Here is an 18,623-nt window from a genome sequence, read left to right as displayed (position 1 = left end):
ATTGGAGAGGAGCTTCCTAACTTGGCCCAAATCCAGATACCTTCATATTATGACCCTAAGCAATGAAATATGGTCTAGACAGTTGCATGTTTTCTGTGATGGTTCGGAGCAAGCTTATGAGTCAGTAGCCTACCTGTGAAAACTCCATTCGCCCAAATCCACGTCCCTTTCGTCATGGCCAGGACAAGAGGAACTCCTAAGTCAGGGCAAGCAGGGGAGGCTTTGTGGCTTTGAGGGGTTGGGAAGTGTGAGCCGAAAATGTAGAGTTCCACCAGAGATAGTCAGCACCAGCCTAAGACCTGACATTATAACGTGGCCCAACACCTCGGCTGTCTGTTTACTCTGCAGAGCTTGCTGTGCCATGGGCCTGTGGATTAACTGAGGCGTATGAAAGAGGAAGCTTTAGATACTAGCACCCAATGTTGAGCAGCCGGGCTGGAAAGCCAGAGTTCCCCTGTGGAAGTTGGGTGTCGTGGATTTGTAGCCACATTAAACGGCACTTCATTCAAGGAGGTAGTGATTTGTGGTCAGAGCTCATGTCTGGCCATAAAGGCAGCTTCTGAAGCAGCTGAAAAGAGGCTGAAACGATGAGCAGAGGTCCAAAGTAGGAAAATCCCGCTCATACCTAATCTTGAAATCTTCATTTATTAATATAGGTTTTAATTTATATATTTAACATGGCAGAGCAGTTATAGCGAAAGAGGGTCTTACACCATCTACAGTTCCTCCTAATTCTTTTTATATATTCAAGTCTATTGTTTGCTGATACAATGCAGTTTCAGGTCAGAAAGGTCAGTCACCCCTTTAGTCTGAGCTTTCCACACAAAAACAAATCATTGTTCACAGGACATCTGTCAAAAATCCACAGGGGAAAAGAAAAAGGGGGTAGAAAAAGGGGTTTTCTACCATATTCCAGTCTTTATTTAATACAATATACAAATGAAATACAGAATAATAGTTTAAAAACATCTCAGTCTTGAGTTATGTATTATAATAAAGTTCAGCTCATGCTGTTAACGGTTATCATATCATCCGATCCATCATTTATTCTTCAACCCACCCTGTATGATTTGGAAGAAGATCAATAGGAAATCACTATGGATACAGACATCTTCAGACACATTCAGATTCTGTTCAGCGAGTAATAATAGCAACAGTTAAAAATACAACATATGACTCTTACATTTCAAATGCAGCTAAGCGTGAGTGTCTTTGCCACTCACTCCTGCCTAACCAAAATGCACATCATCTAGAGGGGGTGTTCATGCCTCCTAGACACAGAAGAGAGGGGGATGGACTTTAAAGTACAACACAACCTCAATTCATCACTGTCATTTGACCTGCCAGAGGGAGCAACTAAGCCTAATGCTTTTCATAGAACATATAAGAATGAGCATACATGCAGTGTAAATTTGTGATTGGGACCAGGATGGATGTCTTTCAATAGAACATACATTTCCATCAGAAAATAAAAGTTAGGTTGATGTTTCATACCTCTTTAAAAAGGTTGTAAGGCGTTGTGAGTTTAACCTCCTTCCTCCTCCATCTACTATCAGTCAAGGTTGGGGAGTAACACATCATATACATGGACAGTAATCTGATGATTTATTACAAAAACCAATGGTTACTAATTTGTTAGACTCACTGGAGCAAACTCTGAAGACTGAGTATGTTTGGGGAAAAGCCATCTTGATTGTGAGACATGCATAGAAAAATCATTTTAAACATCTTGATGTAATGTTTGGTTGTACTACACATGATGATAATGACAATGACTTACAGTATGAATTTTGGAGGCAAAGTAGGCTTAATTCAAAAGTTACTGCAAGCAATAGAGATATTGGATTAGTGAGTTTGGGAAATCCAGCGGCTTATGTCGCTCACTACAAATTTAAGCCGGTAACAAGTAATCTCTAACAGATTCAATTTTGAAAGCCGCTCTCCCAAATCGAGCATCGCTAAAAAAAAAGCAGATATGTGAAGGTGCATCCTGCCTGAGTCACCCTATCCGTTCCATTTCGGTATCCACCCACTGTGTCTTGTACAAGAGCTGCAGCCCCTTCAAGTTGGAATGAAGTCAAATGTGTGACTTGTTTTAGCCAAACAGAGTTCACTGTGGTTTCTTATTGCATTTAATCACCTATAATCCAAAGTGGTGGACACACACACACACACACACACACACATGCCATGCCAGCGCCTGTTCACATTAGTATGTATGTTTGATTGGACAAGGCACACTGACCTTGCTGTATTAAGGAAGGTTGTGTTCAGTATTCAGTTGAGTCTATAAATTAATGGATGGGCGAATGAATTGCTGTGCAACATCACAAGTGGACGGCTCGATGGCTGGGTCAGCTCTCCGGATGAATGAAACGGTGAAGGGGCGAGTGACTGAATGCTCATAAGGGCTATTGTGCCTCTGTCTTACACAGCTTCTACTTGTGAAGATGCCTGTTTTTGTCACAGAGCTATGATTCACAGTCTGGCTCTCTTCAGTGATTCATGCAGCAATTTTACATCTTAGCAGGAGTTATAATCTTCAATCCTAAAAAACTTGTTCAAACAAGTGGAACAAAAATGTACATCATATGGGAGACAAAAATCCTAATTTCTACAAATTCTAATGGGAAAAGCTCATAGGTCTGTTTAATTATTAATTGCATGAGGCTGGAGATATGCCTGTTTAGAGTTCTCGGTTATAGTTGCTTATACAATTGGAGCAGTCAGTATGGGCTGTAAATGCTCAATCTCAATGGCAAGATTTATCATTCACCCAAATTTTATCAATAATCAGGAGAGTAGTTTCCGAGGTTGTGTGAAATGAACTTGCGGATGGAGACCGATGCTTACTCTCCCTTCCAATTTCATGGTCACAAGAGAACTTTTGTTTCCAAATAGTTCCAATTTTTTTGCAAGATTTGAACAAACGAGTGACATTACCTTGAAGTAAATGGAGCAAACGACTTTGTTTGAAAATCGTTTTATTGTCAACTAGATAAGATCTTTGAAGGCTTTTTTCTCTTGATGTAAGACATGCAATTTTTAAAACATAAAGTAAGAAGTATATGTCTATCAAGTTTTGAAGTTTTAAATAATCACCTTTCTGTCTTGCTAAGTTTGAAAACAGTAAAAACATTTTTGAGTAGTGACTAGTCTGAATTGATAGATAGCACTGGGTTTATAAGACATTCATAACTGAGATTAATATTAGATCTATCCAGATTGATTCCTATTTGGAATGTCAACAGTTACTTCCATAGTTTGGGAGGTGGCGGAACCTTAATGAATGTCTGGATCCTCTCGTCAACTGGGAACATCTCGGCAGAGACGCGCTCTGAATTTTTTTGACATCCTCGCTTTAATTGACTCACAGTTTCACCTCTATGCCACAAATGACATAGACGCTACGTGAAAGCTGACATTGAGGTTAAATAAGCATTTACTGTATGTATGTTTTTACAGTATGTAGATCTTATTTAACCATCTATTTGTCAATTTGCCTTTGTTTTCAATTATGTAAAAAAAAAGTTATCGTTATAAAGTATTTTGATAATGAGATGTTGACTAACTGCATTTTAAACCATTGTTTTATCAAGGCAGATTTATCATAGCTTTGCAAAAAAAAAGAAAAAAAAAACATCCAGCAAGCGAAGTTGGCACATCTCCAACTGCTGCTAGGTCCATCTGGATGGATTACCATCAGATTCTCATTTGCAAGTGAAAGAGCAAATCTTTCCCATAATCCTTTGCTGCACTTCCCCAATAAACATGGGCATATTAGCCACAAAGCTGCTGTTGCTTCCCACCTCCTTGACATTTCCCTCGCTTTATGTGCTAAAGTGCCCCGGTGCCTAATCTCCCATCATGCTGCGATGCTCTTTTATCACACACTGTACTCCGGTGTACAGCAGCTTCCGGCCACATCTTTCATTCTCATGTTTTTTTATCCTCTGCCTCTGTCTTGCCTTGTCCTCCCTCCCTCTCATCCTGCTTGTGCTATCCAGCGGTGTCATATACCCCCAGTTACAAGAAGACTCCGCCTCCCGTGCCCCCGCGCACCACCACCAAGCCTCTTATCTCTGTGACAGCCCAGAGCAGCACAGAGTCCACCCAAGATGCCTACCAGGAGGGCAGGCACCCGCGCGGCGGCCTGTGGGCCACCGACAGCCTCGGCCGCGCCATCTACAACTCCACCGACAGCCTGGACAGCGCCAAGGCCGTCACCATGGCCATGGAGTCGGCGGCGGGCAAGAGGCACGTCTCCTTGGGCAGCCACACCTCGGTCCAGACGTGCGACAAGGCGGTGCTGGTGTCCAAGGCCGAGGAGTACCTCAAAACCCCGCGCTCCTCCATCGGGATACAGGTATGCTGTCTGTTCCTTAACTCTCACACCGATCTCATCTGTCTGCTTACATCTGGTGCCCGCTGAAAGGATAATTCCCATTTGTTTGTTTTTTCCCTGTGATATTCAGATCGTTAATTGGTCTGACAGTTGTCTAAAAAGCAGGCGAAAATGGACTCCAAGTGATTGGAAGAACATCTGTCATGGCTCTCAGTAAAATCACTTTGAAATTAACTTAAGCTTTTATAAAATGAGGAAAACTACAATGAAGAATCTTAATGTTGGTAGTTTCCGGCTATAGCTCTCGCACTGGTTTTTAGACTACTTTCAGGCCAAAGAGCCATTGGACTTTTACATGAAAACAAGAATAGGTGTCCCTAGTGATAGCTGGGCCGTTCTGGCCGTGCCTCCAGGCATGTGCACTTCAAAATGTTCAACTTTCAATGTGTTCGCCAAAGATTTGGGACACAATCACTGCTGGAGAAAGAGTCAGTGTGCTGTTAGCAACTTTGTAACTATGATTTGGAATACGTAGTAAGAACCACATAAGTTATGTCTTTTTCTCGTATCTCATCCTCTCACAATCAAGGAATTGTTATGTAATTATATTTTTAAACATGTGACATCATATTTTTGCGTTTCATTTCTCTGAATCCACTGAAAATCCACTCAAAAACACTTCTTGTGAGCAGTCTGTCAAAACAAGTCGTTAACTTGTTTGTTCCAACAAGTGAAGAGATTTCAACTTTTTTAGTCACAGAAAACACATTTTAAATTTGAATTACATGAGAACTAATTTTGTAACAACAAACAACTTGAATTGTTGGTTATAACACAGTTATCATACATGCATCATAAGCACATTGTAATTACATCATAAATGTCATAATGCACTATAATGCATCATGAATGTGTCATGAGCAGGTTATGAGTCATAAGTAATATGTTATCCTCTGGGGCCTTTATATATTTATTTGATTATAACATCATGCACACATATGCACACATTAGAATTACATCCTAGTGGCATCAGAAAATGTCATAATACACTAGAATGCATTATGAATCTGTTATGACACTATTATAAGTCATGTATTTACCATTGGGACCTATATATTTCTTTTATTTAGAAGACATCAAATTGAGAATTAGCTGTGTGCAAATAATGGCTTAATATACAGTCAAAGAGACAAAAAGGATATAAAAAGAAAAAAGGCCACAGGAATTATGAGCCATGGGATCGTTTGTAGTTCAGAAGTGCATGACTGCTCATGACAGGATCCATAATCTTTAAACTCATCAATAAATGTCTCTAATTTCCCCCGTCCTCTTGAGGCATAATCATGACAGGCATGTTCCGTCCTGACAGCTGACTGTAGAACTGCTCACAGCTCATGTCAACCTGGCAGCCCGCCCTCAGTCATGAAAGTTTATGAGAATGCCACCAGACCAAATAGAGTCATAATATCATGCAGACCTATCTGGCATCCCCACCATAATAAAGAAGATACTGTCCCTTGCCATCTTGGCCGATGAGCCGAAATTGCTTTGCTCCCGGAAACATTTTTTTTTTATTTGCCCTTTGTGTGGGTTTAAGTCGGAGTGAATGTAGGGCAAAATAATTTTTCACACATTTTCACACATTTTCACACGCGTCTGGGCTTTAATAAAGAAGAAGTGCTGCTAGAGAAGAACGGCATCAAATTGTTCGACATAATAATTGTTAGTGATTATTATTTATAGCTGTAAATTGATTGCTTTATCATTTTTACACTGGCCACAAAAGCATAATAATGAGGAAAAGTGATTTAAGCCTACTGGATGCTGTGGCTATTTACTTTATAGAACATACTTTTATTTTATAGCCTAGGCTTAAATCACTTGAAGCAGATTTCGACCACACAAAACATATTTCACAAGTACAGTAATTCTTTCAGTGCCCTGGTATCATGTCCTAAGACTGTTGTAGGTATAAATCTGGCTATTGGCATTTGTCACACCATCCCCTCTCTTTCTCCCATCTTGTCTGCTTCTCGCTTTCATATGCGGTCTAATAAAGAATAAATGCAAAAGAATAACGTCTAGAATTGAAGAAAAAATGCCATTTTCAATATGGATCCTCTCTCTCTTGTGATAGACAGTCCACCATCATCATCATCATCATCATCATCATCATCATCATCGTCATGCTCCTCCTCTTCACTGTCATCGTCACTGTCATCTGTATCATCAACACATATTGTAGCACAATATTTATCATTCTAGTCCATCATCTCAGGTCAGTAAATTCATCTTTGCCATTTGATCTAATATCTATCGGGTATAATGTATAATATAATCTATTTGATATAATTCAAATGTGTGTGTGTTTGTGTGTGCGTGCGTGTGTGTGTGTGTGTGTGTGTGTGTCCACATAAATGCCATCACAGGAAGATTCAGTCATTTGTTGAGGGTCAATAGCTGTCACTGTTTACAGTACAGCCCCCCCACCCCCCACCCCAAACAATGTCACAAATGACTGGCAAAGAAAAATAAGTGTAAAATGTAAAATTCAAGACCAGCTATCTTTTTAAGTCATCATGGAGTGGAAAAAAGTGTCTCTATTGACATCTGGCAGATTTTAGGTCTATTCATATACTCAAGGAGATTAAAGGTTTCATTTCAACATAAATAAATCATTACCATAATAAATTTGAGACATGAGTATAATTACTGTAAACAAACAAGACCATTGCTGATAACATTGTCAGCCTCTACCAGCCTCTATGCTGCATTTTAAATGTGTGACACTGGGTCAGATTTCATGGGAAATCTGCTGGATTGCTTTATGGCAAAATGGACATTGCTTTACGACACCAAACCAGAATCATTTTACTTTGCAAGTAATACACAACTTTATTCCAGTTCCACTATTCTAACTGCATAGACTTGACGTTAGCGTCCCTGGTCTGAATGCATATTTGACTGTTCAGGCTGGCTCTTCTCCTCCTTCAAAACAATCAGAGCGACACCAGGAAGGGGAGTAGCAACATCTTCTTTGTGACAGGCAGTGGGGTTTATGGGAAATGTGTTCTTAATTTTGAGAAACACAAAATGCTACATGTAGCACCTTTAACACATACTGTACATGGAAAGCAAGCTTTGGAAAGTAACCCATCATGACTCAAAATACAGTCTTTTTTACTTGAGTGTTTCCAGACGTTTCCACCAAAAACAAAACTTTTACAGCCTCAGAGTACAACTAAAACTCTTGAATAGATGTTATTATGGATTGGTCTCTAACTGAAAAACAGCTTTTTGGCATTGTTAAGAGCCCTCATCAAAACCAATGGGTCCAGCAATCTTGTTGCTAGCTGAAAGACAAAAATTGAAACTTTAATCCAGTGTGTGATAAGTGAGAAATGTCTGGCGAAGAAACATTTAAAAATAAAAAAAACTCCTAAATGTCAAGCTGTCCTTCTGAATGGTTTAGTAATGTGTTGTGTCTGCAGAATCCTGTTGTGAATGACGTTAATTGGACGGAGCGCTGTTGTCTGTGTTTACCAGGTGGAAACTGTGACAGACTCCGAGTCTGAAAGTAAAGGCCTTCCTCAGTTCCATTCTATTGGGATCCAAGTGGAGGATGAAAAACGGTACGTGGCACAAACAGGAAGAGCACAGCGTACACAGTGCACGCTTGTTTTCACTCAGTACATTTAAATTGATTTGGTTTTATTCTTGTCTCGCTGCCTTCATATGTGTGTGTTGATTTTTTTTTTTAAATTGAAATATTCAGCCATACTTGGAAACTAGTTTGTGAAAAGGAAACATTTACTAAATAATGGCCAAAATGTCTGTCTGTCTGTGTGTGTGTGTAGAGACATTCTAGTGAACACAATCACTCAAGAACAAGACATGATAGAAACTTAATGCTTTCACCACAGGTTCCCCCTGTATAGTAGATGATCTGATTAGCTTGCTACATAAATTTGCACATTAATTAGGAAAAACTGACTTTCTTGAAACTACTTTAACTCCTTAATGCTGAGAAGACAAGTATGTTGACATAGTAATATTGGCTTATTAATGCATTAATTGGCTTAATCAATGACCTCATTAGCATAACTGGCTATAGAGACACTGCGGAGCGTGTCATACTTCGAAAGCCACGCCCACCGTGGGGGAAAACAATATCACTAACAAACCGGCAAAAGCGGCGATTGGGAGGAAATCTTTTCAGATATGGACAGCCTGACAAGGTTTTTCCTGTTTTCGAGTAGACAAGTCTGTCAAAGAATTATTTCAGCATACTGCCTCCAACAGAGAGGGAAATGTACATTGAAAAAATGAACTTAATTGGCCTCCATCAATGTCCTATTTCATTACTCCAATAAAGTTGGATAAATGATCCCACACAGTGGCCTGAAGTGAAATACTTTGACATTTACCACTACTTCATTTAATCACCTGGTAAGATAATAAATTGACCTTGAATAATTTCACTTCATATTTAAAAATCTGAAGTAGGCTACAGCTATGCTTTTCAGACTATAATTTTGAGCGATGCTGACGTGACATTGGTTGTTAAAGTGGATTGTTGCTAAGTTAACTATCTTATGTTAGCTAACAAGTCAGTGAGATTTCTCATTACTTTTGCACCCTGGACTGCCAGTCAATACAGAGCAAAATATTCTGAGACCCACACATGAACACAATCTGTTTTATAGAGAGGAACTGGCTCAATAATGTTAGCTTAGTAGCAACCTAATGTTAGGACAGCATGGTATCTTTTAAACACATTTAACATACAGGTTATCTTACAAGAATATAACTAGATAATTACTGGTAACTTACTTACCAGTGACAAAATACTGGCCACATTATAAGTGTATTTACTCTCGGGGTCCCAAAGTTTCCCCCCTCTTCTACCATGAGCCACTGTCAGCGGCTCTCTCCTTACGGCCTGGATCCCCATTTTCCTTCTCAACGGCTCCTTGTTTTACTCGGGAGCCCAAAAAACTGTAATTCACGGTTTTTAAATTTGTTGGCTGTGAAGCCCACCACACAACAGCTTTTAGGCATGTTTAATTTGGGCAGTAATGACAATGATGTGCATTCAGTCACACAAAGTGAATGGAGAGCGGTGCAGTGATTTCCCCCACGATGGGCGTGGCCTATTTTATGCACTGTCTCTATGTTTCATATATATTACGGTGATCATGTTGGGAAAGTAGGCAGCTCAAATGCCTCTTGTGCTCTATTGTTCTCAAGTCAGTACATTTAAAGTTGATTTGTTTCATTATTGTCCCTCCTGACTCTCTCTCTCTCTTCACATGTTCATGTGGCTCTTTTCAGGCACGGGCGGTTCAAGCGCTCCAACAGCGTGACCACCGCGGTGCAAGCAGACATGGAGCTGGAGGGCTTCCCCTCCATGGAGGACAAGGGCCTGCAGTTTGGAGGGGCCTTCGGCCGCCACTCTGAGCCCAGCACGCCCACGCAGTACGGGGCCATCCGCACGGTGCGCACCCAGGGCCTGTTCAGCTACAGGGAGGACTACCGGCCTTCCAGCGGGCCCCCCAGCCCCCAGCCCGACCCCTGGCTGGTCGAACCCAGTCTGGAGGGCCCCGAAACAGGCCGAGTGTCCCCCCTCCGCAGGGACGGCAGCTGGTTCATGCAGCTCCTTCACAATGAAACCAAGCGGATGGAGGGATGGTGTAAAGAGATGGAGAGAGAGGCGGAGGAGCATGACCTGTCGGAGGAGAGTGAGTGTCCTGAGGGTAAAACATACTCCATACTTGTCAAAGCAGGAGCTGCTTTTGTTGCCTGAGATCACTGCTTTAAGGAGAGATGATAGCACCAAGTCTATGAGAATGATTTACAATCAGGAAACCTCTAGTTTTAGAGCATGCAGTGATGACCAAAATTACCAAATAATAATGTATGCTAATAGTTTGTTTTAAGCATGAGATTCTGTATTTATGCCACATCAGTGTGTTTTCTATGAAGGTATTCTAAACAGCATATTCGCTTTTTAGAGGAGTTTAAACCACATTCGATTGAGGAAAGTACAGAAAAATCACACCACCCTTTTTGAATATATAGGGCCCCATTTACATATTACATCAAAATCACAATACAGATAGAAAATGTATTAAGTCTGTCTCTGTGGATCCAAAACACAGGTGTAAATCTTGCACTGAAATCTGTTTTTTCCAAACTCTTACAAAGCTTTTGGTTGTTTTAATGCCTTATCTAAACACAATATAGATGCATATTTTACCTATATTGGAGTTTTAACACCAGGTCAGTGGGGCCCAAGTCAATTATTTTAGCAAAACACAGAATCATAAAGTGCATTTTTGTGACCACATTGCATCCTACTGAAAAACAATGCTCAACACGTTGATGTTTTGCTTCTGCCAAGCAGTCAGTGGTGAGAACAGGATGTCTGTGTGTGTGTGTGTGTGTGTGTGTGTGTGTCCCCTCCAGTCCTAGGGAAAATCCGGAGTGCGGTGGGCAGCGCTCAGCTCCTCATGTCTCAAAAGTTTCAGCAGTTTTACTGGCTGTGTCAGCAGAACCTGGTAAGTGGAGAGTAACAGCCCCTGGTGAAGGATCTCTGTATTTGTGAATAAGAACGTTTTATAGACCCACATGGTGCTAAAACATGTTCTCATGGCTGCAGTGAGAAAATAAATTTGGTGTTATTGTAAACTTGATGGGCTTTTCTGACTCGGAGATTTGAGAAAGTGCCGGCCCCGAAGCCGCACTCGCACTTTCCAGAAATACCCCACCGAGATCGATAGCGAAACAGTCCCTCCGCTGCTATTGACCCCGCGGTAAACGGAAGGGGAATTACAATGGGAAGCTGGGCACCTGTGTTCAAACTATCCATTAATGCACAGAGGCAGCGGTTTGAATAGGATCTCGGAGTTTGAATAATGGACTGCCACGCCGCCTCATTGTTCGGGCCTCATGTCACGTCGAAGAGAAATTCTCACATTTTCCGATGGTAATTATTCACAGAGTCAGCACATATTAGGAAAGGCTAGTGTCACGAGTGGGAATGCTTCCCGAGATACAGCAGAGAGAGAGACAGTGAAAGAAAGACACAGACAGGTACTTAATCACACCTTTCCAGAGCATGGCTGGCTTTTTCAGTGAAATGCAAAAACCTTTTGGAGGTGTTTGTGAATTCAGCCCACATGTGTTGTTTTTTTTTCTTTTTGTCTGTGCACGGCGTGTTGCTCTCTTTTGGATGCTTTTGGGGCGTTTCTCTCTCCCTCTCTCCCCATAGATAATGGGATGATGGATTAAGTCCAACATTGGTAGTGACAGGCAGTAGATTGCCCTGAGCTTTCAAACGTGTCTGAGCGAGAAAACAACTCTGTTTCCCTGCCGGACAGAGGAAGAACTGCACGGAGCATCTCTAAACAGCTCCGGACGTGCTTTGAAGTTTGACAGAGAGGCGTTACGTAACATTAGCCCAGAACGTTCATGTGTATTAGGGAGCAGACATGCATGCAGATGGGGCTATGAAGTGCCATGACTTGCAATTAAAGATTAAAGTAATCATCCGCAACGTTTTCCTATAAATAAATGTCTGATGTGCTGCTGTCTATTGCCGCTTGATAAAACAGTAGTGATTCAATCCTGTTCATGAAAGCTTTAACATTTGCTGTTCTGAACACCCGGTCTGGGCTAGAAAAGTCCTCTGGTGCACAGTGATGCAGCAGCAACAGCAGCAGGTTTGTTTGTAATAAACAGAAGAAGAACTGTGTTAGCATGAGCAGTGATGGCCACCATGACTGAACAAAAGAAACCCAAACTTCTCAAGCAAAAAGATGTCACAGTACTGGACACACTGACTCAACTTCTCCACTGTACATGGCCAGAAAAACAACTTTTAATAATTGTTAAGACTATTAATGGTTAAGTTGTCTCCATACCACACTATAGATCCCCTCCGCTGTCATCAGAATGATGTCATGAGAGGTTATTTAAGGGCCCAGAAAACTGGCTGATCACTTTCATTTGAGGTTATGAACCAATGTTGGTGCTTTACTGCCACACAGTGGTGGGAATGGTGTAGTGGGAAATCAGACCTGGTTTAGAATATGAGTGGCAATATGTGCTTCATATTTTCCAGATCATATTGAAGATCATTCAGTTCAGCTGATGCTATGTTGACATATCCATACTGAAATCTGACATTTCTGTCACACATTACTATAGATCCGGGTTATTATAGCTTTGGATTTTTCATTAGTTTTTATTTTTATGTAGTTTGCAATTTTTTATCTCAATTTCAGTTTAGTTTTAGTTAGTTTTCAGTTGGGTTTGGTAGTTTTTGTTTAGTTTTTATTTTTTATCAAATGTTTAGTTCTAGTGTTGTTTTTATATTGTTTTAGTTCTAGTTTTCGGTATTTTTAATAGGGGTGGTATAATGATAGAAATTCAGAACAGATTACTTCAGAATATTTTGTATGTTTGCAACAGGTATCGTGTAATATAAGCAATAACTCATAAGTTCTAATAAAATCTATTTACATACATTTTTCAATTAGGGTTCAGTCAAAATTGCTTTTTTACCCTGCACATAAACAAAAAAATGAAAACTAAAAACATTGTTTTATTTCAGTTAGTTTTACAAGTAGACAAGATAGTTTTAGTTCAGTTTTATTTTTTTCACAAAGCCTTGTTTAAATTTTTTATTTCAGTTTATGATGATATTAACACCTAGTTATCATTTTAGTTTACAATAATAACCTTTCTGTAGAAAGCACGGCTGAAGCGCAGTGTTCACTGTATGGGATTTTAACAAAAAACCATACTCAATCATTGTACATTGATTCTTTCCTGTCCTTACCATCACCATGGTTACAATAACTCCTCACCTCCCTGCAGGACCCCAGTGCCATGCCCAGACCCACATCTCAGGACCTGGCTGGATTCTGGGACCTCTTGCAGCTTTCCATCGATGACGTCACTGCCAAGTTCGACGAGCTGCAGCAGATCAAGAGCAACCAGTGGCAGCCGGTGGAGAGCCCAGAGAAGAAGGTACGACCGTGACATAAACACAGTGGCTGCTTCTGTCCACCAAACTCGATGGAATACATTCATACGTTTTTGAGATATCCTGCTGACAGACAGACAAACTAACTAGCAGAGGTGTTTTAACAGGTTTTTTTTTACAGGGTTGACAGGTGGATCAGAGCAAGGACCCTTTGTTTTTTTTACCGACCTGTCACCTTATGATCATTTCATGACTGATCAGAAGGCCAGTTTCCCACCAATATAATAATATCAAGTCTGTTGATATGAATATGTGATTGGGAACCTAAAAATAAAAAAATGAAAAATCAAGGTTGAATTGAAAGTATGCTTGAATGAAAAAAGTGCATCAGTATTTCTTTCTTAAAAGACCATAAACCTACAATTATAGATAATTTCAGTGCAGGTGCTGGCGCCTATTACTAATGTAAAAGTCAAGTAGGTTTTTATTTGGCACATATCCACAAAACTGTAGTGGTGATAATACACTGTTTCACTGGCACTTTTCTCACGCAATCAGTTTGTTTGGAGGATACATTGCTCTGATAATAGGCCTCACACTTTTTCAGTGTAACTGATTGAATCATGCCATTCTGTGTACGAAGGAGCGGAAGTGGCCACCGCCTCTGCCGAAGAGGCCAGCCAAGGGGCGTGCCGGCGTGACGCGGGAGCGCTCTCTGGACCTGCAGGACCGCCAGCGGCAGGAAGCCCGCAGACGCCTCATGGCCGCCAAACGGGCAGCTTCTTTCAGACAGAACTCAGCCACAGAGAGGGCAGACAGCATCGAGATCTACATCCCCGAGGCCCAGACGCGGCTTTGAGGTCCACGGATTCATCCCCGGCTCCTCTCCCCCCCCCCCCCCCCCCCAGCTCCACCCAACACCAGCTAGTGGCGTCACAACCCAGCCTCCTTCCTCCTCCTATATCACTGTCAGCGTCTCTCACCGCTCGTTGATCTTGTCATCTGTTGCCATTCTCTGGGTCGTCCCTATTGAAGCTACACTAGGCAAGGTTTTTATGTAAAAATACACCTGGCCTAAATCACAAACTGGGGCTGCAATAGAGAAGAGTGTCCCATCCCCACTAATTGAGACCTTCACCACATTTACCCAAATTAAATTCTGGTGTTGGGTATTGACACTTAAGAGCAAAGTACAAACTGTCTCATAAACAGCAGTGACTGAGCACTCTGTCCAGAGAAAGCTGGACTCACCAACATTAGATCTTTTGCCTCTCTTGTCTCTTTGGTATCCTTTGTTAGAAGACATCACAGACCGGCCAGGTTGGTAAACATGAGGATGTTGTGTGCAGTTTACTGACATCACGTTACAGGATTTGTGGGTATTAAAGGTCAAACAGTTTTCAGTTACCCGTCGCTGCCATTTGGAGCTGCTAACGTGCCAAGTTGCCTAGTGTAGCTTTAAGACCAAGAGGGACCGATTCCCATGAGATCCCACGAGAATGAGCTGCTACACCCCAGAACAAACATTTCACCTGGAATTAATTTGAGAAAACACATTCATTTGAGTTGGTGATTCCTCTGTTCATAACCATTCTTTTTTTTAAATCCAGTCAGCTTTGAAAAATCCAGAGTTTTTCCATTGCTGCCATTGCCCCCGGGTGAGTAAGGGTAATTCTGTACTTCCCCACCATATTCAAAGGGAATCACAAAGTGCAACTTTTCTAAAGAGTCTCTCACCAGCAACAGTGGTCTCGGGCTAAAGCAGCCTGTGTAAAGGACTTGAACAGCGGCAGTAGAGAGCTGTGTGTTTTTGCCCCAGAAATGTATCTGAGTAAGGTGGAAAGGCCTCTGAAACAGCATGTTTATGATCTGCACACTGCTGAAAGGAGTACAGATGAAATGATGGTAGATGGGTACAAACTTCTCTAGACAGGGAGGAACATCCTATCTTTTCTATGGAGGAGGGTAAAAACTGGTACTGCTCATTGTCAAGTCTGTTCATTCATTTCCTGGTAAGTTTGTGGTTAAACAGATAGAACTGAAGGGGATAAATTATGTTTTAGTTATTTTTACTGGGCATGCTGCAGCTGTTGACCAGTGTTGCTGAGAATGAGATCTGAAAAAATGGCTATGAATCCTAGGCTAACATTTCAACATTTATTCATTTTCCATTCATGTATTACCATCACTCTTAGGACTAGACATTTTAAGATATGTGTGTTATTTGCTGCTGGATACATTTCCATTGCAGAACAAATATGAATTATTAACAAAAGACAGTTTTGCGCAGCCTGGAAGAGTTGACTGTATCAAACAATGCATTTTGCACCTTATAATATTCATGTTTGTATTTCCAAGGGAAATGTAGTTTATGAAGCTCATGTGATATTGTTGCAGTTGAATTGCAAGGACAGATATGGAAAATTTACTACAGAACATGACATTAATCTATAGTTCATATGAATTGCACCTCATGTGTTGTTTGGTTTTCATTTCTTTCTGATGGCATTCAAGCCTCGATTAACTACAATTGTGATGCTAAGACTTTTAATTCTACTTATCTATCATATGACCAACATCACAATCTACAGTATACATTTAGTATTTATAGTTTAACAATTGTGGGTTGATTTGACAGTGGAATGGTCCTGCTTATTAAAGGGTGTTTCTTAGCCAACAGAAACAATGTCTCATCACCCAAAGGGACCGCATCCAACCTTTTGTTCCAAGTGGCGCATAATGAAGTACTTTCTGTTGTTATTTTGATCTGCTCACGTAGTCTAGGAAAGACAGGTGCAAATGACACTTTAACAATATTCAGTTACTATAGTAAATGGTGCTGCTTTTTACTCTAAAACTGTTGTCCTTTACCCAGTCCTATGTGCACGCACACACACACACTCAAGGACTTTTTAAACAGAGATTTATTAATATGGTGCCCATTGTCTCTCCAATGAGTTGCGGCCGATTGTGACTTTAGAAAAGATCATCTTTGCAATGCTCTTGGCCTCAGTGATGTAAATGAGGAGACGGTATTATGGTTTAACTCCCTTTCCAGACATGCAAAGAGAAGGTCAGGGATATTTATTTATCTAATGGGAGAGATTGCAGGCTTTGACATTCCACCAACCTTAAAGTGAATAGTAATATGCCCACCCTGAGCCAAGGGCATACTGGTATTAGCTCAATATACTGTACTGTACCTGTCCATATTTTATACTGCACCGACGATGATTCACTAACATTTGCAATACATTCCCATCCATCCCCCATTTACCAATCTAAACACAGCTGATGAAGACAAATGTTGATGTAGGGCCACTCGAATTATGCTGCAGTACAATGTTAAATGCTACCCATGTTATTGTAATTAGAAGGATTTTAGTGTGGGACAGCGGTCTGTGCAAGTACCTGGACAGTTGATAGTTTGCCATTTCTCCTGCAGCTGTTTTGTTTCAGGTAGTGAGACGGACTTGTTGAAAGAGATTAAGGTGTTGTACATCTAGCTTGCATTGAAGCTTGCATTTGTCTGACCAACAGCTGGCGTATTTTGTTTTTGTGACATCTGTGCATCAGTGCTGAATCTGAAACCCTTATTTTACCAGACGGCCTTAACCAAAACACTCATGAATGTAGAGCCCCTAACAATGCAAAAAAGGTCCCAGGAAGGACGCGAACAGGCGCTGAAAGTCCAACTCAATTGGACTTCCAGTTGAGCATGCAGGAAATAGAAGGCAGGTGAGAAGTGGCTCCCAAACTTTTAGCGTTTTGTTAAACTGTAGTTAGCTTTTTGTGTCTCAGATGTATTTTATTAGAAACAAAACTGCAACGTACAAGGAGGAAAAACTTGTCCAACGAGCATCCATGTCAATTCTAACCAACCCGTGTCCTCGCCAAGTCAGACAGATACCACTGCAGACATCATGTGTCGCAACCTAGTAGTCCAATCTGTGTAGATTCATTTTGATTGGCCATGTTTAGTGATCTTAACTTTATAGGGTTGCCAGATGTTCGATATTCAACCACGTATCTTTCAAATGGTGTGTCCAATATTCAGTCAGAACGCACTATGGCTACAATTCCATTTCATTTAATTAACATTATAAAGACATAATGACAAAGGCTTTTTCCTGACACCAATCTGGGCTAAGAGTCACTTAGTGTGGATGGGTACCTGGCTGTTGATTTGAGATGAGTAATATATCATTGGGCGGACAGTTTCTCCATATGCATTCGATAGGCTGCTGAGCATGACTGTTTATGAGCGCAATCTTTTGAAGTAGCAAAGGCTACTGAGCGCTACGCAAAGTGATGGGGTCAGAGTTACATTACATTTTGCTGTGAAAAAAATCTGGTATCTTGATAGGATTCTTTTTGCGGACAGATATCTGCAAAAATGTTCAACATACCAGTTCACCTAGATAAGACAAGCTGCCTTTATCAGCTGTTAGTATTGCTGCTGGAGCTAAGCTAGAGATAGGGGCTCTCTTTCTTGCTTTCACCTTCTTTTCCACTTTCACAAGGTAACATTATTAAGTACAACTATCTACCATGACAGTGATAAGCTTTCTGAGTTGGTGAGCTCACTCTACTTAGTGGTGTTAAACTAGATAAATATGTTTTTGTATTGATTGGCCCTACTTTGGGCAGGTCAGGTCTAACCAATACAAAGAAATATTTATCTAATTTAACTCTAAAAATATTGCTGTAACAAAGGGATTCATTTCAACACTATTTTGTTTAACGGCACAACCCATAGCCTCTCTTTTATCCAATAGAAAGAGGCGTTTGGATCCAACTTGATGGTAACTTGCAACTAACTTGACCCAACTCCCGTTAACAAGGGCTCTGGAACACTTGCTTTGATGTTTTCATGGAGTAAATCTTGGATTATTTTGCATAGTGCACAGCAAAACCTATTCTAATAGCTGCCAAATCGATGTTTTACTTGTTTCCGTTTTTTTTATCCAATTTGTGCCACACCCATCCTCTTAGTACGAGGGAAATAAATTTTTGTTTCACTTCCCCCTTTCTTGTCTTACTTGAACCAAATTGCTTTGAAGGACTTTCTGTGTAGTTTGCCAACTCAACATTTGTGCTTGTTATTTTAAAAAATGTTTTAGAGAGCCACTTTCTGTAATAATATTAGCCAGTTAGGCAAAGTAATTGGTGGAAACACATACATACAGTTCCCACAGTCTGGGCAGAATTTAGCTTTTCAGATTTGTATGTCTGTTTTTGTTTTACCACCGGTTTTGAACTTAACCTGCAAGGTTTTAATTCGGG

At 40.8% G+C, this 18,623-nt stretch overlaps 1 protein-coding gene across 1 annotated transcript in view; it reads left to right on the top strand.

The window, feature by feature from the left end:
• Positions 1–14,196, top strand: part of LOC139640575 (disks large-associated protein 2-like) — a 58,059-nt gene extending 43,863 nt beyond the window's left edge. The window contains exons 6-11 of the mRNA XM_071514753.1: positions 4,008–4,366; positions 7,892–7,977; positions 9,680–10,086; positions 10,814–10,905; positions 13,229–13,381; positions 13,981–14,196. Coding sequence (XP_071370854.1) covers positions 4,008–4,366; positions 7,892–7,977; positions 9,680–10,086; positions 10,814–10,905; positions 13,229–13,381; positions 13,981–14,196 — 1,313 coding nt within the window. The remainder of the gene's footprint in view (positions 1–4,007; positions 4,367–7,891; positions 7,978–9,679; positions 10,087–10,813; positions 10,906–13,228; positions 13,382–13,980) is intronic.
• Positions 14,197–18,623: the final 4,427 nt, after the last annotated feature.

This window comes from Centroberyx affinis, unplaced genomic scaffold (assembly GCF_046629955.1).
Source record: "Centroberyx affinis isolate AG114_WGS23_722 - 3 ecotype Tasmania unplaced genomic scaffold, CSIRO-AGI_Caff_v1 ptg000290l_1, whole genome shotgun sequence".
Classification (NCBI taxonomy): Eukaryota; Metazoa; Chordata; class Actinopteri; order Beryciformes; family Berycidae; genus Centroberyx; species Centroberyx affinis.
The sequence above is the reverse complement of the archived record's forward strand: the minus strand, read 5'-3'. Positions and strand labels throughout refer to the sequence as shown.